The sequence below is a fragment of the Amphiura filiformis genome, chromosome 19 (genome assembly GCF_039555335.1).
Source record: "Amphiura filiformis chromosome 19, Afil_fr2py, whole genome shotgun sequence".
In the NCBI taxonomy this organism is placed as follows: Eukaryota; Metazoa; Echinodermata; class Ophiuroidea; order Amphilepidida; family Amphiuridae; genus Amphiura; species Amphiura filiformis.
In genome coordinates this window covers 7,006,993-7,026,096 of record NC_092646.1, presented here as the reverse complement: position 1 = coordinate 7,026,096, position 19,104 = coordinate 7,006,993, and the positions used below count along the sequence as shown (strand labels likewise).

General features: G+C 37.2%; 2 protein-coding genes across 2 annotated transcripts; both read right to left on the bottom strand.

The window, feature by feature from the left end:
- On the bottom strand, positions 1 to 1,002 carry LOC140141705 (uncharacterized). Its single transcript, XM_072163617.1, has one exon. It carries the CDS (start codon positions 1,000 to 1,002, stop codon positions 1 to 3), a length of 1,002 nt encoding a protein of 333 aa, XP_072019718.1.
- Positions 1,003 to 1,204: 202 nt separating this feature from the next.
- On the bottom strand, positions 1,205 to 1,684 carry LOC140141704 (uncharacterized). The gene has a single exon (XM_072163615.1). The coding sequence runs from the start codon at positions 1,682 to 1,684 to the stop codon at positions 1,205 to 1,207; it is 480 nt and encodes a 159-aa protein (XP_072019716.1).
- Between the last annotated feature and the right edge of the window lie 17,420 nt (positions 1,685 to 19,104).

Genomic DNA, 19,104 nt, shown 5'->3' with positions numbered 1-19,104 from the left:
CTATGTATGATTTATTACACCCTTTGCACGGGATGTCATAAACAACTTCACTGGTCTGATCGATGTCTTTTTTGTCTTTCGGGTGGACAAGGACACTTTTAGAGTGTTGGTTGGCTTCATGGCTGTTGTAAAACCATGCTTGCGGAAAACTCTTTGCAATTTTTCAGAGGTACCCTCCACATATGGTATAACCACCATGCCTTTGATTGGAGTCTCCGTTGTCTTCTTCTGAGGTTTTGCTGTTGTTTTGTCCTTCATTTGTTGTTCCACCTTGTCCATCGCCCACTTGGGGTATTCACAAACCGCCAATGCCTTTCTGATTCTTTGTTCCTCGTCTTTCTTGTCGTCTTCCTCCGTAACAATCTTGTCTTTTCTGTCCATTAATGTCCGGATCACCCCTAATTTCTGGTGAAGGGGGTGTTGAGATTTGAAGCTTAAATATTGGTCGGTGTGGGTTTTTTTGCGATACACAAGAAGTTTGACTGTACCATCTTGTTTACGGATGAGTAATGTGTCCAAGAATGGTATTTGGCCCTCTTTCTCTTCTTCATACGTAAACTTAATGTTCCCAGATTGATCAGTGGTGTTGAGATGATCAGTAAGCTTTTGTGTGCTGTCTTTGTTGATAATTTCCAAAATGTCATCAACATATCTCCTCCATAGCTTGGGCTTGCAATCTAGCGGCGCAGTTGTTATTGCTTCCTGCTCCAGCCACTCCATGAAGAGATTTGCTACGATCGGACTGACGGGATTACCCATCGCGGCTCCAAACACCTGGCGGTATATTGACCCGCGGAAGCTAAAATATGTGGTAGTTAATACAAATTGGAGGAGTTGGATGATGTCATCTGGAGTGAGATTTGTTCTTGTATTGAGCGTCTTGTCTTTTTCCAGCCTGTCTTTGATGATGTCAAGTGACTTGTCAATGGGCGTGTTCGTAAATAATGACACCACGTCGTGGGAATTAAAGATGTCATTTTCCTCTATAAGCACACCTGTCATCTCTTCAGCCAGTTGCTTTGAATTGACAACATGATGATCTGTGTTGCCAACTAAGGGGCCCAGAATTTCCGCAAGAGCTTTGGAAGTTTGGTAGCCTAACGACCCAGTATAATCCACAATAGGTCTGATGGGATTTCCTTCTTTATGGATTTTGGTGGTACAATATAGTCTTGGAACGCTCTCTGCCGTGGGATACAGCAACCTATATTGCCCTCGTTGATCTTTTTTCTTCCTTCAACCGCTTTAAATTTTCTAACAATTTGCGCTTGTATATTTGGGTCGGGTCTTTCTTAAGCTTTTCATAAGTACGCTCATCGCTTAACATGGCATGCACTTTGTTTTCATACTCGGTTGTAGTCTGGACAACGGTGCATCTACCTTTATCTGCACCCATTATAAGCAGATCTTTTGACTTTTTCAACTCATTCATTGCCAATCTTTCTTCCTTTGTGATATTAGATTTTGGAACTTTAGCTGATTTAAGCATACCTGTTACTTCTGCACGAAGACTTTTGGCCTCTTGCCATGGGAGCTTAGCACACGCAGTTTCACATGCTACAATATACTCCGTGTGGGGATCTTGTCCACACTCACCGCGAAATTCAACCCACGAGCGAGCAGTTTTTGTTGAGGGTCTGACAATTCCTTGTCGGAGATGTTTTTCACCCATTTCTCTCTCCATTTCTTGAGTTGAGTGCCGCTGAGGTCCAATTCGGTATTTTCCTTACTACGAGATTTGATTTCTTGCTTTAAAACCAGGCATTTTAACTTCTGTTTCTGTCTTTCTTTGGTCGTAACTTCCTCTTGTTACCTAGCTGGGGGGTTTACACCCCCCAGCTAGGTACTGTAATGCTATCCATTCTTTCTTCTGGCAACAAATAATTGCACATTTTTTGCTCTAGCTCAGACATGCTTTGACCGATTTTGACCTAACTTGATCACAACCATCATTGACCACGACCATACACGTCACCTGACTTTTAGTAGGTTAAAGGTTACAGAGGGGTCAAATAGGCTAAAAATGTGATTTCAGCTAAAAATTCTTACATTCGTAACATTCTACAATGACGTCACTTGACCATAAGCATCGGCTATACCCAGTGCCCATAGTGTGTAAACAGAATTGGGTTCAAAGGTCATTAAGGGGGCATTACAGGTATATAACCAAATACCTTCAAAATGCTTCTTCTACCACAAATTACATAGCACAATGACGTCACTTGCACATATGCATCGACTATACCCAGTGCCTATAACTTGTACACAGAATTGGGGTCAAAGGTCATTAAAGGGGTAAAATCTTACAATTGCATTATCTGGACATATGTAAGGGATATGTGGCTCAAACTCAATGACAACAAATCTCATGACCAGGGGAAAATTTTACAGGGGTCAGGTCATAGGTCACGCAGAGGTCAAATCTTAGAAATGCATTTTCTGGAAATCTGTAAGGGGTATGGGGCTCAAACTTGGTGACAACCAACTTCATGACCTGGGGAAAATTTTGATACATTTGCAGGGGTCAGGTCAAAGGTCATCTTAGGTCAAATCTTAGAATTTCATTATCTGGACATCTGTAAGGGGTTCAAAGCTCAAACTCGGTGACAACAAACCTCGTGACCAGGGGAACAATTTGAAGGGGTCAGGTCAAAGGTTATCTGGGGCTAAATGTTAGAGTTGCGTTATCTGGACATCTGTAAGAGGTATAGGACTCACTCTCGGTGACAACAAACCTGATGACCAGGGGAACATTATTGAACATCTTGCAAGGGGTCAAAGGTCATCTGGGGTCAAATCTTAGAATTGTGTGACAACAAACTTGATGACCAGGGGAAAATTTTTGGAACAATTTGCAGGGGTCAGGTCAAAGGTCATCTGGGGTCAAATCTTAGAATTGCATTTTCTGGACATCTGTAAGGAGCACAGGACTCAAACTCGGAGACAACAAACCTCATGACCAGGGAAATATTTTTGGAACATTTTGCAGGGGTCAGATACCTCCACAACACCAACAAGCCCCAGCTAGGTTTGTGGTCTATGACCACCATTTGCCACTAGTTTACGTTTCCTTTCGAGTTAACTCACTTAACCGCGACGAGGGTGCGTACTTTCTAGATCATGTATATGACCCACTGCTTAAATCAACATCACTTCCGGGTAACGAGGATGCGTCTATAGCAACCAAGTTTCGCGGGAAAAGCAGTGGACCAGTTCATCTGTGATCAAGCCATCAGCCAAGATGGCGAAAGCTCAGTTCCGTGAGTAATATTTATTGGATTTGGCTAACATAATTAACCAGTTTATGATCTCAACAATCCTACCAAATGAATCTCTTTGCTATATTAATTGTGTGCATATTGAGGGCGCTATTTACATATATTTTTTTCATTCATTTTACAATTCCGTACATTGTAATGATAAAAACGTTTTTGGAAATTTCCTTGTTATTTGTTACTCTTTTTCTGATGTTTTAATTATACCAGTGTCTACTCGTTGTAAAGATGAAAACAAGATTTAAGATAAATAGCGCCATCAGTGTTCACCTTTTCTTAAAAATGACTACATTTTACACAGTGCCATCAAACAAACGTGCAGCAGGATTCGAACCAGTAACCTCCAGATCAAGTATTAGCTTAAGTTGCCATAATGTTTATCTTTATAACAATGACATTCTGATGACTAGTGGTGGTCCTACTTATTTTATGTGCGACAAATGAATCAGCAATGCAGATAAAAAATATTGGAGATCATACTTGGCGAAAACAAAATAGATGATATGTTTTGCCCCAAATAACGTACTTTTGAGTACGTAATAGACCCGGGGTCGGGGAGCGTGACGCGTATTCCTTTACTGCAACAATAATATGGGCCGCAGACCGCAGTACACTATAGTCCGGTATATACGGGAATTTAATGATGCCTCCCCCGCATTTGTTAGCTTCCTTTTATGGCCCTATACATTCAAGATATTAACAAAAAATAATTCCCGGAAAAGGTTTAAGGTCAACACAGTGGTCAAATTTCAAAGTTGCTCAAATCTAGTTAACCAGCACCAAATTATTCCTCTCATTGCAAGGATTCAGAATAAGTATAGTTTGACCTACCTGCGACATACCGTTTAAAAATTGGGGGTAAGGCAGTGTTTTTAGGTGCCAAAAATTAAAAATGCTTCGATTTCAACGAAATTGGTCTCAACTTTGCTGAACGTTTGGCTGTGTTGATGACACATTCTGTGTTACCGAACGCGAACATTTAGCGTCTTTTCTTCTGACGCACCTCAACAATCTTCTTCGGTGAGGATGTTTCCGATTCATTTAGGATATACAATGACCAGCTTGCTTTCCTTGACATTTTTTTTGTTTTTGGTTTTTTTTGTTTTTTTTTTTGTTTTTTGTTTGTCAAGCTTTGAAGCCCAACAAGCATGGCAAGTATATCCTTCTAAGTTTGTTCATGACTTTACATCCCGACCTACCAGGACTGACACGACCGACGAAGCTAGGCCTAATGCTATGTACAGTCAGCTTGCCGTATTTTGGGGCCTCTTAAGGTATATGCAAAGTTCTTTGGAAGAAAACCTTCGCGTTTACTTCAAAACGACCAATACTCTAAAATAGCAACTTGTACACCTTAAGGACCCTATTCCCAAGAATCTCCAGCCAGGAGCTATCTATTCTATATATACCTTATGGATCTTGTGACCAAGTGTACATTGGTGAAACTGGCAGAAATTTGAAGAAGTGAAGTAGAGAACTAGATTAAAAAGCAAACTCTAAGAAACAATGACACGCTCAATGGAATTGATCGTCAAAATCGCTTAAAGTTAACATTCTGATTTTGAGAGGCCTATATTCATGATATTTTCCATTGTCCAATTTCACAACTTGACAAATTCCGAATTATTGACACCGACAAAATTGTAAAAAGTCACTACAAAACTGAGTAATTATATGCCAAAATATCATAATTTGAATTTGACGCAGCAACAAGATAACCACATATATATTATTGAAACACGTACGATTTAAACTTTCATAGATTTGGAATCTGTTAAATATCATGAATTTTAAAAAGGCCGAAAAGTTCTGAAAATTGGCATTTTTACGTTTTCAGTCAGTGGCGTAACTAGGGGGGGGACTTGCCCCGGGCGCCACCCTCAGGGGGGGGCAAATTGACTAATTCAGCATCGATTCTGCGCCCCTCCAAGCGATGAAAGTCAAAACGTTTGAAATTTCTGAAAATCAATTGAAAGGACATTTTAAGACCGATATTCAACTTCTAGTAACCAATTTAAATTAGTGGTAGGCCTTATTTGTCCAAAATTTCGCGCAATGGTCTCAAGAATGGTGGCGGGCGCCATTTTTTATCCTTAGCCCGGGGGGAGGGGCGCCAATTTTGTTTCTTGCCCCGGGCGCTACCAACCCTAGTTACGCCACTCTTTTCAATGAAACGTAGTTTTTATCTCTCGCCGCGCCAGCGAGTCTCGAAGCAGCCTATTTTTAATATCTCGAAGTACGATTGTAACATACGCCATCGCTTGTTTTGTTCGCGCCAGGAATAGACAACTGGCTAAATTGATCTCACACGTAATTTCCCTATATCAAAAACCCGGGATCAAAAATGGACCGTAAAGGAGGTAGTAACAGGCAGAGGGTACTTTCAACTTCTAGTAACCAATTTAAATTAGTGGTAGGCCTTATTTGTCCAAAATTTCGCGCAACTGTTTCAAGAATTGGGGGGGGGGGGGGGGTCCAAAGAATACTTGGGGGGGGGGGCGCCAATTTTGTTTCTTGCCCCGGGCGCTACCAACCCTAGTTACGCCACTCTTTTCAATGAAACGTAGTTTTTATCTCTCGCCGCGCCAGCGAGTCTCGAAGCAGCCTATTTTTAATATCTCGAAGTACGATTGTGACATACGCCATCGCTTGTTTTGTTCGCGCCAGGAATAGACGACTGGCTAAATTGATCTCACACGTAATTTCCCTATATCAAAAATGGACCGTAAAGGAGGTAGTAACAGGCAGAGGTACTTTCACTCCCAAATTGGGCTACTTTTTAACGATTTAGGCTTTAACGGGAGTGTTTGGTCTAAGAAAAATTGGACGTTGCGACTAATTTTAAACATTTCTCAAACCATTGATTTGCATATCCTTGTGTTTTCAGATAAAATCAACTTTACTTGTTCACTTATGCGATGGATTAGTGGAAGTGATGCAATATTGGGCGCGTTTTCAGTGTTTCAAGCCTTCAAACGGGTTTGGCAACACAGAGTTTCGAACGGGAACGCTGGCGAGCACCGTCTGAGACGACATCTAATTTAGTTTTTGATCACCAATGCCAGTGAAGATATAAATTGTTAGGATTTTAAGTATGGAACAAAACCTTTCGAACAAAATGGAATGATCAATAATAAATATAAATGTAGGCCTATTCTATAATAGTGGACCACCGCACTACACTACCGCAGGTTCTCAAAACGCGTTACAATTTTTACATCATCCGGTTTTTAGTCCATTTTGACTGAATATGCGTGTGAGATGAAACCAGCCCATTGTCCATAGTAACAACGGTCCCGGCCCTGCAAACACAAAACGTTTAAATGTCGGGTTATAAAGGGTATAAAACGTTTCAATAACATACACTAATATTTTGAAAACTTGATGCAAAACATTCTAACATATTGTTATTTAAGAGTTGAAACAAAATATAATACAAAAATGTTTGCCAACAAATATTTTACAATAACATTTTTGAAATATTGTCGTTTCCATTAGCTTCATACGCCCGAAATTTAAATGTTGTTAAAACGTTTTAAATAAAATCAAAACGTTCTTATAATGCTTTAAGAGCATTTTTGTATTTGCTGGGGTCCATGTGTACCAACAATCCATATTAAGAAAATTTACCAATATCTATGAAGTTCTTTCTTCCTGTTGGCCTGTTTCAGTCCAAAATTATGGCCCGTTTAAGGGATGGGGTATGTACGTTTGGACAGTATTGATTGTGGGACATTAGAACACATCAGATATATCGAATTGCATTCTGAATACCAAAAATGTCCTTCTAATATCAAATAATCGAAATTAGTGATAGCGAACCTTAGAGATAGCGAACCTTGATAAATTAGGGATAGCGAACCTTAACCAAATTAGTGATAGCGAACCTTAGGTATAGCGGACCTTTATTGCAATTAGTGATAGCGAACCTTAGAGATAGCGAACCTTCAATAAATTAGTGATAGCGGACCTTATTCAAAATTAGTGATAGCGAACCTTATTTTAAATTGGTGATAGCGAACCTTATTTAAAATTAGTGATATCGAACCTTAGAACTAGCGAACCTTATTCTAAATTAGTGATATCGAACCTTAGAAGTAGCGGACCCATTTTTAGGTATAGCGAACCTTTTTCTCTATAGCGGGATTCTGATCTCCATAGACTTTACACGTTAGTGATAGCGAACCTTAGAGATAGCAATTAGTGATAGCGAACCTTTTTTGACCTGGACATTTTCTCTTCCATTTGACCTCCCTTCCATTTGACCTGGAAGCTTTCCCTTCCATTTAACTTGGAGGTATTCCCTTCCATTTGATCTTTCCTTCCAATTGACCTGGTGTCGCTTTAGTATTTTTTCACCGCTGATTTGTTTTACACTGTTTTGTCCCTTAATTGTAACAGATTCTCTTCAGTTTGTAATTGGTTAATGTTGGCATCACCCTTTAATTTTATGCATATTTTTTAATGCGGCAATACTGGTTCTAAACAATATAAAATCGGTCATTCACATTTGGCTTTAACATTTTCAGGGGATAAAATACCAAGCCTATTCACATTGTTCTTGTGAAAATTACAACTTAAACGAACATGGTCCAATGGCAATGAGCGATTGACTTCTTGTAAACCAATCAAATGAGCTGTTTGTTCTCACAGCATATTCCATTGGCCATTGGTCAATTGCTCATCGCTATCATATCTGGACTACAAAATAAAAATTTGTATTATTCAGGTGAAAGCTCATATTTTTCTCATTAACATATTGAAATTAGGCGTTCTAAATCGGTATATTTCCGAAGAAAACATCAAAAAACTGCCAAATACCACGTTTTAGACTAATTCAACAGTTTTTTGATGATATCTTCGGAAATACACCGATTTGGAACTCCTAAGGTCAATATGTTAATGAGAAAAATAGGATCCTTCATTTGATATCAGTTTATTACAGGATCATAACTGTATAAATGCCTGTAATTCCATAAGGAATTAGTCACATTTACAAGGAACATTTACATGTTATTATTGCATGAATGCTTCGAAGGGACAACATTTTATGTCTAATTATAAGTTTTAAATAATTTGATTTTCCAAATAAATCAGGTCACCTTCCTTTAAGGGATTTCATCTTTTACATCGACAAACACACGCGCAAACACACATTATGGGAGCCAAAAATATAGTGCATGATTTATTTTCTCTCGTAATCATTGGTGATATTAAAGCAATAAACCCTCTGTAAAATAAATTCTAGAAATACTCTAATTAATTCAAATCAGGGATTCTAGATTCGCTAGAAATGGATAACTTCGAATCATTTTTACTTAGCGGTAAAGAAAACTGAGCTGCTGAAATGTCTGACAGACGCACGTAGCTCCTTGTTTGCATGCCGTGCCTGGGAAAAAGAAATACAGACAAGAATATGAACAAATAGAGATTAAAAATAAAGATGAACGTATTTTATTACTTTATTTACTTTTTTTTCTTTGAGAATGAAATTGATAGTGGTTCTGTTTGAAAATTGTTATAAAAACACATTATGTCTACGACAAAATCAGCATTGATCATGTACAAGTCAAAATGACCGCAAACGAGTCTGGATGACCTCTGACCTCATATTTAAGTACATTACTTATAGACCGTTGATAATAAGTTTCAGTAGTCAGGACCTTTCCATTTCAGAAGTGGGCAAAGGAGATGTGGGCAACCTAAAAGTGGAAGAAAATTTGAGGAAAATGGTTGAAAATTGGCTAAAAGTACAAAAAGGCATAAAATACCATCATGAGGGAGTATGGGGAGCAAACTTTGACCTCGTGAAGTAATTACACGTCTCTCAGTTTCAAGATCATACAAAATTAACCTCATGCAGATTTCGTAACAATTTCGGTAGATAAATATCGCATTAAAAATAAGTAAAGCATGCCTCTGAATGAACAATCGTGCAACAGTCTATTATGAATTGAAATAACAAGGAAACATATCATGTAATACGAACGAGCCTAAAATGGGAATTTGCCTTTATACGCGCGTGCATGTGCGCGTGCGTGTGTTTGTAACCATACTAAAATACTCATACAAAATTTTGTATAAATATATCTTACACGTATCTATTATGCAATGGTATAATTACATTACAGAGTGTAGCTGGCGATACATAAAAATACGACGAGTAACTATTTGTTTGCATGGCATCTGAAAACACTGCATTCAAATCGCTGAAATTGATCAAGTTATATACCCAAAAAGTACTTTTTAGGGTTTGATGCTTCAAAATGGTATATTTTCTCTCATTATATGACATTTTTGTTGTAATAGTACCAAAATTCATACGCACGGCTTCAGTTTTTAGTAAATATTCGCCCTACCATATTGTAAATGTCAGCTTCGAGGGCGCACTGCCATTTTAAGGTGTTTACGGTTCAGTGCGTTAAAACAAGAAAAGTCTCAGGTCAACCTATGTTGAGTTTTTGTTCATTTGGCATCTAAATCATATAGTTTCACCTGATATTAGTGGCATTTAACTGCGAGAGTTCTGAATATGAGAAAATTCCACCCGAAATTAGCCATTTTCCCATTGAAACCCGTGTAATACATAATTAGTGGTATTTAACCTAAATACGTCTTTCATACATACACGCTATATAACAGCGCGCGTGATTGGTCGAGAGCCGGGCATAAACAGCGTTTATGCCCGGTATCCCGGATGTGAGATCGCCGGGTAGGGAAAATGCATGAAAATCGTGTTTTTTAATAATGTTACTGGTAGTTTTTTGTTATTATTTTGATGAAATAAGAATCACAAAATGTTCAGGTATGTATGAACGGGGTTCATTCATATATTTTCATGACTAAACGGTTGTTTATGCCCCGGGTTTATGCCTTCGGGCCGCAAGCGGCCCCTCGGGCATAAACAACCGTTTAGTCATGAAAATATATGAATGAACCCCTAATTGTTAATGAACAAACGATAACTACTATTAAATGAAATACCAGTAATGCCATATTAATACATGTCTCAACAGTATTTAAACCCAAAAGTTCAGCTTGATCAGATGCACTGATAAATCTAGGATTGATTAATTAAACATATTTTAGATAATAATAACATTCCAAAACATTTTTGTTTTGTTAATATATTATAGACGAAAGAATTTGTCCAGGACAACGAATGTTGCAAATCAGATTTTAATACCAGCAAGCTTTCGGCACTAGCCCTTCATCAGAACTATAAAATAAAAGATAAGACAAATGAACAAGAAATAAGAAAACAAGGCAAAAACATGCAAATCCCGGATGCAAATACACGAAAAAAAATGAAAATCAACAAGTGGAACCGTTCTAAATAGCATGAAGGACGATGCAAACCCAAAACACATTTATCATGTTTTTAAAACATTTTGTGTTTGCTGGTTTGCTGCATTTATTACAGATGTGTAGTAGTGTGAGAAAATATGCGTGAAATATATACATCTGTAGCTGCAGTTAAAATATGTGCGTAAAGCTGATAGGCATTGTGCGTCAGGACTAAGTGAAGAACAATCGACCATGTCTTAATGATATTAATAGCACAATCTCCAGATTCAAAACATTCTTCCCTCTAAGAACCGAGACAAAAATACTTGTTGAGAGAAGTTCATGATGAAATTTGCTCCCATTTGGAACTTTGTCTGAATTTCACCTATTTTGTGTACGTCGGGACATATTACAAGCAGAAACATAGGTGTGCGATGGGTTCGCCGGTTTCACCGATCGTCGTAAATTTATACATGGAACGTTTTAAGCGGCTGGCCCTACAGTCCTATAACTGCACGCCACCAACGCATTGGTTTCGTTATGTGGACGATACTCTTGTGAAGTTTGAACACATCAACGAGGTCATACATGTCCGGTGGGAGGAACATTCGCTCAACATAGGAGTATTGCGAAATATTGCTAGTTACGAGACTAGGTACCTTGAAATTGTCTTATTATATTCTGTGCCCACAAATACAAGAATTTCAGAGGTACACAACTAAAAGGCCACTTTTTGTATGTTATGGAAGCATAACTTTATACCATTTCACATCAAGTAAGTGCAAATTGTTGAGCCAAAATATGAGGTTAACTTTTTTCACACTTAGGGTTACTTGAGTTTGGCTGTAAGTCTATTTACAATATAAAACAAAACCGAAAAAAAGCTTTATAAACAAGGCACGCATTTCGAATTATGGTACAAGCACCTAATGAATATTCATTCAAGTTATAATGAACATTTATGATTCTTACCAGCAGGGCCGTAACAATTATATCCTCTACAGCAGTTGTGGGAACCGATGAAGCTAGTTTCACAGGTTGCTCCATAATTAAGGCACTGCATTGAAAATAAAAGGAGGGAAAGCTAGGATTATTTTATGTCACTATTCGTGGTTAAGATGTTCTTTATTTTGATGACCTATTTGGCTATTACAGAAATTAACGGCACATACCCTATAGAAGACAAATTTGACACATCTGACCTCGTAAATCAAACTTTTTTGTTTGGGGGGATTCCATGTCTTCTATAGCCCATATTATCCCCCCAAAAAAAATTCATAACGCAGAACCATTTCCCACCACGCTAGTAGATGCAATTGTTAAGTAGTGTTTGAGTTGGTGTGGGTGGGGGAGGAGATATAATTATAGATAGTCGATAACCGATAATCAATGATCAATCAGTTATCAACGTTCAGTTAAATTCTAAACCCTAACACGCAAATGATGAAACAGACTCTCATGTTCAAATGGCTAAGGATCATGCGCGTATTTTTTTGGGGGGGGGGGCTTTGGGGGCGCCAGCCCCCGGGGTCAAAGCAGAAGGCGGCCAAATCGAAGGGGCGGAAAGAAGAGGAGCGGCAAAAAGAGGGGCGGCGGAAGAAGAAGAGGCGGCAAAAAGAATTAGTAAAGAAAAAAGGGCGGAAAATATGAAAAAATTTAACTATACATAAAAATGTGTTGCTTTTTGGCTCTTCACTTTTTCAAACGACCGCAAAAAAATTGGGGCAACCTTTTCGGGCTGTTGAGGAAGGGGCGGCAAAATTGGATGTTCTTCAGCCCCCCGGGGAAGGGGCGGCCACGGTACGCCACTGAGGATGATATCCTGGGAATCGCTAAGGATGATTTCCTTCTGGGTATTGGGGGAGTTTGTGCGGGGAATTAATTATCGCTAATTGATTATCGATTATCGATCATCAATCATTAGTTTATCAATATCCAATGTTTAAAAATGTATAGACCTACGCAACCGACAAAACGGTATATCTGCATTAATTTGAAAATATGATTTTCTCCAAAGTGCTAGAAAAGCACACTCTTTGACCATTTCTATGCACATCGTATCTCTTGCAACCTGAAGGAACGAAATTTGTTTCCGTTGTGGATTTCAACAGCTTAAAATTGGCATTTTTCGTAAAATGCACATCAAATATTTTGTTCTGAATTGGAAAATCTCTCTTGGTATAAAATGAAAAATATTACGGATTTTGGTTGTCAATTTCAAACTTTTTTATATCAATCATCATATCCGTGGGCACGTGATACTCTATTTTGAAAGCCATCCGAGTTTCCATTTTGACAAACGGATAAAAACAAAAATAGTTTTAACATTGTCATCTATGGACGAAAAATCACAAAAATGGGACTCGAAGATAAATTTTCTTCAAACTCGTTTTTTAAAATCTTTATATATGCTTAAAAAAACGAAAAAAAATTCTAAGTTGATACTCCATGTAAATGATTTCGTATACGCTAATCCGAACCCAAACCTAACCATTATCCTTCTAATAACCCTAACCCACGGCCCCAAGGAAGAACAACTTTGTTGATTTGGGCCTCCGTGGTGAAATAAAGCTTCCTATCCTATCCTATCCTACCCTAATCCTAATTTCGTGTAAAATAAGGCCTACATGATGAAGAGATAACCAAACTATATTAGAATATTGGAAACTAACTCAATAATAGCCTCATACCCCAACTCTGCCTGCCGTTTTAGCTTCACTCTTGAATCTCTGTTGTGGAACTGTGACAGAAGATTGATATGTAACCTCTCAGAGCGTCCGAAGTTTTGTGTCACGTGACCCTGCTCTCTATGGGCTATTACAGAAATTAACGGCACATACCCTATCTGACCTCGTAAATCAAACTTTTTTTATTTTGGGATTCCCATGTCTTCTATGTAATAGCCCATTGGGCTAATCCATTTAACGTCCACGCTCCCAAATATCTTCCATAGAGGGAGTATGAATTTCAAATGGATTTACCACATTAACCAAATATATTTGGAACTCACCCTATAAAATATTCAATTTCAATCTTTCTCAGAGGGTGTATGAAATTCAAATGGCGCTGCCTAATGTACTCTTTGCAGTTGAAATTCATTTTCTCCCAGTGGAAGATATTTCTAACATCTTCCAAAGGGAGGGTGTGGATTTCAACTGGAACAGCCCATTTGAGATATCATCAACAATGTTTGCTCCGTACATAGTGCAATGATTATATGCTCCAGGAACGTGTAAAGAGTAAAGCTGAATTGAGGTTTGAGCTACGGCAATGGTTTATTCTACGTCTTTTGGTCCTGAAGCATCTATAATAAATTACTGAGTTTGGCGAATTGGTAAGGCTAAAAACTTCTACGGTTTACATTATTTTGGAAAACAGATTTTTGCGTTGCGTAGAGTAAGGTTGTCTGCACTCCAATTGAACATCCAATGTTGTTATTGTTTACGTTAATGGTGTCAAATAATGTTAATTAGTTTAAAAAGCACTCAAAGCTCCCTGCGAGCTAAAACTTATCACGCCAACACAATACACTAATGTTGACATAGCCTGAAATAGGCCTTCTGTACTGCCATCGGTGTGAAGATAACATGCCTTTAGTCTCAACTATTACATGACACAGTAGAAACTCAATTAACATCTATTGTTTAGTCAACTAATTTGTCAACATTAGCATGTATTCTGTGTTCAACAGTGTCTGTTTTAGTGTTTGTTTATTGAATTCGTAAGTGAAGCTTTTTGTTGAAGACAAATTAATCAAATGGGTGACTTTTGAACAATTTCCCTGAGACTCACTTCCCATAGGAACAGATCATGGTTACGAAAAACATTGGGTGACTTTTCAGCAATGCAGGTGCAAGTCTGGTAAGGATAAGTATTTGGATGTCTTGAAGGCCTACATTAATTCAACTAAGGGACTGAGTCGGAGAGGGTTTGTCTGATACAGGAGCAGCTGACAGGTAATGTGTGTCTGTGCAAAATATTTAGGCCCATGTGGAACGTAAGTGTCCTACAAATTTGTAAATTTATTTTGATTGTTCTGAGACTGCACTTCCAATTGCGCTGCATGAGGTGAAATTGCACCACAACTTTGAAAATGGGGTGCACCCCAAGGTAACAAAATTAACTCAAACATTGAAATTGCATCTGACCTTCTCAATTGTAATTCTAAATGAATTTTGTTTAAGGTTACATTGTTGTTGTTTTTTAAAGGGTATTTTTAAATAAGATTTCTGTGCTGGTCATAGTGTTTTATAAATTGTTTTTAATATGTATTCATGTATCTTGATATTTGTAAAACTTATTTTGTTATTTTAATGTACAGCGCTTTGAAACTGCGTTTATAGCGCTTTATAAATGTATTTTATTATTATTATTATTATATCCTCTCACCTCACTAATCACATTAAATAGAACATTTTAAAAAAAATTATATAAAATATCAGTACCGCAAAAGACAGTGACCGCGAAAGACGGTGACCGCGAAAGACGGGTGACTGGCTATAACATAAATAAGATGTTCACTTGTAAACACTGCGTAATTTCTACCCAATGTTGGTTCAATTATGAACAACGCATTTGTTGGACATTAAAAACATTCCATTGAAATAACACATGCATAAATGATTTACCCAACAGCGGAGTTGTTCATTCTTGAACTAATGTTGTGTTCTAAAAGTATATACAACTTTCGACTTCCTTTTGAATTTATCTCTACTCCTTTGTGTCATGCACTAATTTGATCGTATCGTATACGTTATACTATATGCTATATTTCACACACAAAGTGTGTTTAAATATATCTTAAGTAGTATATATTAGTAGCATTAACAAAGCAAAAGCATTAAATGCTGGCTTATAAAACATAAAATAAAAGAAGCTAATACAAAGCTATATACAAAAGCATTAAACGTAGGCTAAAACATACTTCTAAGAATAAATGCAGAAGGGTCATCACTTTATAAAGCAGGGGAAATTCTGGGATGGATTTATGAGGAGTATTTTAATATTTATATCTTATTATAAGTAGATTGAGTTTGAAATCAGTTTCTACTGTGAATTAAACTTTTAAATCCCTCTATATTATTCGCTAATTATCCCTCTGTATTAGCGAATTCGTCATTACGAATTTGAAAAAATAGTACAGGTTTATGTGATAAGGTTATTACAGATTTCATAGATTAATACCAATCCTATGGAAATTTCTATTAAAATTTTGCTGGGCTTATGCCAAACGAATTATAATATCATTAACGTGATGTTAGATGCGATAGTTATGAGTACGACAGGTTGTAAATACCGTATTGGGCACTAAATATTAATTAGCATTTAAGTTGAATTAGCATATAACGACATGCCATATTCATTTAAACATCTAATATTCGTGCATTATATATTTTATACAAAACTAAATTAGATTAACACTGCTTTGAATAATAATGAGTTTAAAATTTTAAAACTTTTGTAAATGGACAAATTATTGACATGAAGCAGCTATGCTACACACCACTTATTCTGCTACAGTAATCAATAGCTACTACAAAACAAAGATATCAGATCATACTTGTACTCTGGTTCTGGTTGGCCTTGGCCTGCCTCTTTCCAAGAGTTCATCATCTGGTTCTCCTTCAGCGCTTGCAAATGCCACCACAAATGTGACCAGGACAAACACAAAGAAAACTGTCTTCATTTTGTGTGTGTTTGTAATAAAAAACCTGAAAGAAACAAAATACAAATATGCTTGATAAGAAGATTGATTATGAATGCTCTTAAATCATATAAGTACATTATTGAGAAGAGTTGCATCTTACAGAAAAGCAGTTTGGTTCGGTAATCACGCATAATTACTAATTGTGGGCTCTATCATTGTGAACCACGCAATTACCAACATGGGCTAACAATAAAATGTCTTTTTTTCTCAGTCTATGCCAGATTGGAAAAATATCCCTAGAAGATGGATATTTTACTCTTGATATGTAAATTATCAACTCTGCAATACGTCCAGCAAGAAACCCACGTTTGACCATGACAATATACATCGAATATTTAAACAATCGAGTTAAAATTCTCATAGATGGATGGCCATTGGATCAAATTGTACATGTTGTCGGCATTTTTTGTTAGAAGCTGGCAACCCTTCGGAAATGTTTCCCCATCAATTTGTATGGGGAAACATTATTGTAGACATTATTATTCAGACATCTTTTAGAAAATAGGCAATTTAGTGTACATAGGACATACTTTGTTTTTTAATTTAAGTTTTGGAATAAATGAAAAACACTCAACGGAAACTATATACGTTTCAAAAAGTGCCAAAAAACATCTAAAAGTGTTTGGGTCATTTCGTTCAAATGTACAGATTTTACACAATAATATACAAATAAATGAATTTATTCAGTTTTAAAATGATCAATATTCTAAATGCAGTTTTTGAATGAAGTGGAAACGCCTAAAAGATGGATACTTCTGAAATGGTCATAATGGTTTACAAAAAAGCTTTTACTGTCAGATATATCCCCTTTTATTTTTGAGCCGAACAACTACGGCAAAGCAAAGAAAATTGGAATTTACTTCCAGCGCACATGTCGCCAATACGTACCACTCCTTCGGTCATGTTGTGGTACGACCCTTTGTTGTGTATATCACCGTCCCTCACGCCGTGTACGTACTGTGTCTTATGATGCAATCTTAGACGTCTAAGATACATTCTTTAAAGCGTTTAAGATGCAATCTTAGGCGTCTAAGAATTTTGCGGTAGACTTAAATCAACGAATCACAGGACCAGAAATCCCACACAGCCAATCATCTTAAGCGTATTCAATTATTGACCAATGAAATCTTAGACGCCTAAGATTTTACACGCCTAAGATTTCTTACACGTCTAAGATTGATATTTTAGTGATGGACGGTATCACCAATGTGATCATGGTGATAGCTCGCCAAGCTCACAAAGCACTAGCAGCTCGTATGCGCAGTGATCGATCATAAAGTACGGCGGGATAATCAGTTCAGTTCAGTTTATATATAGGCCTAAGTTTCGAATATTTTATTCACTATTATCAGGGAAGTGCCATTATAATCCGGCAGAATTATGGCTAATCGCCGCCCTTTTGTATCAGTTTGACCAAATAACACGACTTCCAACCATGCCAACACAGCCTGCAACATCATGGTCTGACCAACAACAACAGGCGCCAGTGAGAGCATCAGTCTCTATAGCGTCCGTCGTGTGATCGACATTGCGATACCGTCCATCACTAGTCACGATCAAATGGTCAATCTTGGACGTCTAAGAAAAATCTTAGACGTGTAAAATCTTTGGCGTCTAAGATTTCATTGGTCAATAATTGAATACGCCTAAGATGATTGGTTGTTTGGGATTTCTAGTCCTGTCATTAGTTGATTTTAAGTCTACCGCGAAATTCTTAGACGTCTAAGATTGCATCTTAGGGGTCTAAGATTGCATCTTATACGTATAAGAATGCATCTTAGACGTTTAAGATTGCATCTTAGACGTCTAAGGTTAGGCGTATTTTGAAGATATCCGCCATCTATAGGTAATGCACCAACTAGAGAGATATGGCAATTATAGAACAATAGTTCAAGATGCCTAAGTGTTGCTTTTATAGGTTTATTTGGCCTATAATATGTACATTGTGCGCATTAGAAGACAGTTTTGCCGAACCTCTCTTTTTTCGCGAATTTCACATTAATTAGATACCCGTTCAAGTTCAAAATTAACTGGTGTCTAGCTAGTTTAATGACAGGTAACGCACCAGGAAAGTTGTAGATCCTGAATCTACCTAATAACAAGTGCAGGTTGCGAACAACATGGTATCTATGCAATTCCAATGTATTGCGCTTTGGGTTCATACAAATACAAAGAAGCAAAATGTTCGAGACTTACCGTGTTTGTATACAACTATTTCAGCGGGATACTATTATGACGTTTGGTAAAGTTAACAACAATATGCCTGATGGATGCTGGATGGCTGCAAGTTTCTCTTCCGCGTTCTGATAGTAGTTTGTCTGTCTCACAAAAATATCCTAATATTTATACATATTTTGCGGACCTGATAATAGTTATATAATATCATAAGTTTTTCAGATATTTTGGCAACTTTTACGGGTCTTACCTCCATGTAAGCAATCACGAAATTGTATATAAACTTAATATATTTCCTTACATGTATGACAGTAAATCATGGAATAGTATAATTCCTCTCTACAACAAAACATATATAGTATTCCCAATATATGGGGTTAACATTCCAATACAGCTATTCCTAATAATACTATTACAGTTAATACATTTATTCCTGTGGCATTGTTCCAATTGTGCCGAACATGGTTTCAACATTATATATACTAATATTCCTAATCATAGTATTATTGTTAATACATATTTTCCTGTGGCACTGTTCCAGTTGTGCCAAACATGGTTTCAACATGTTATATACTAATATTCCTAATCATAGTAGTATTGTTAATACATATTTTCCTGTGGCACTGTTCCAGTTGTGCCAAACATGGTTTCAACATGTTA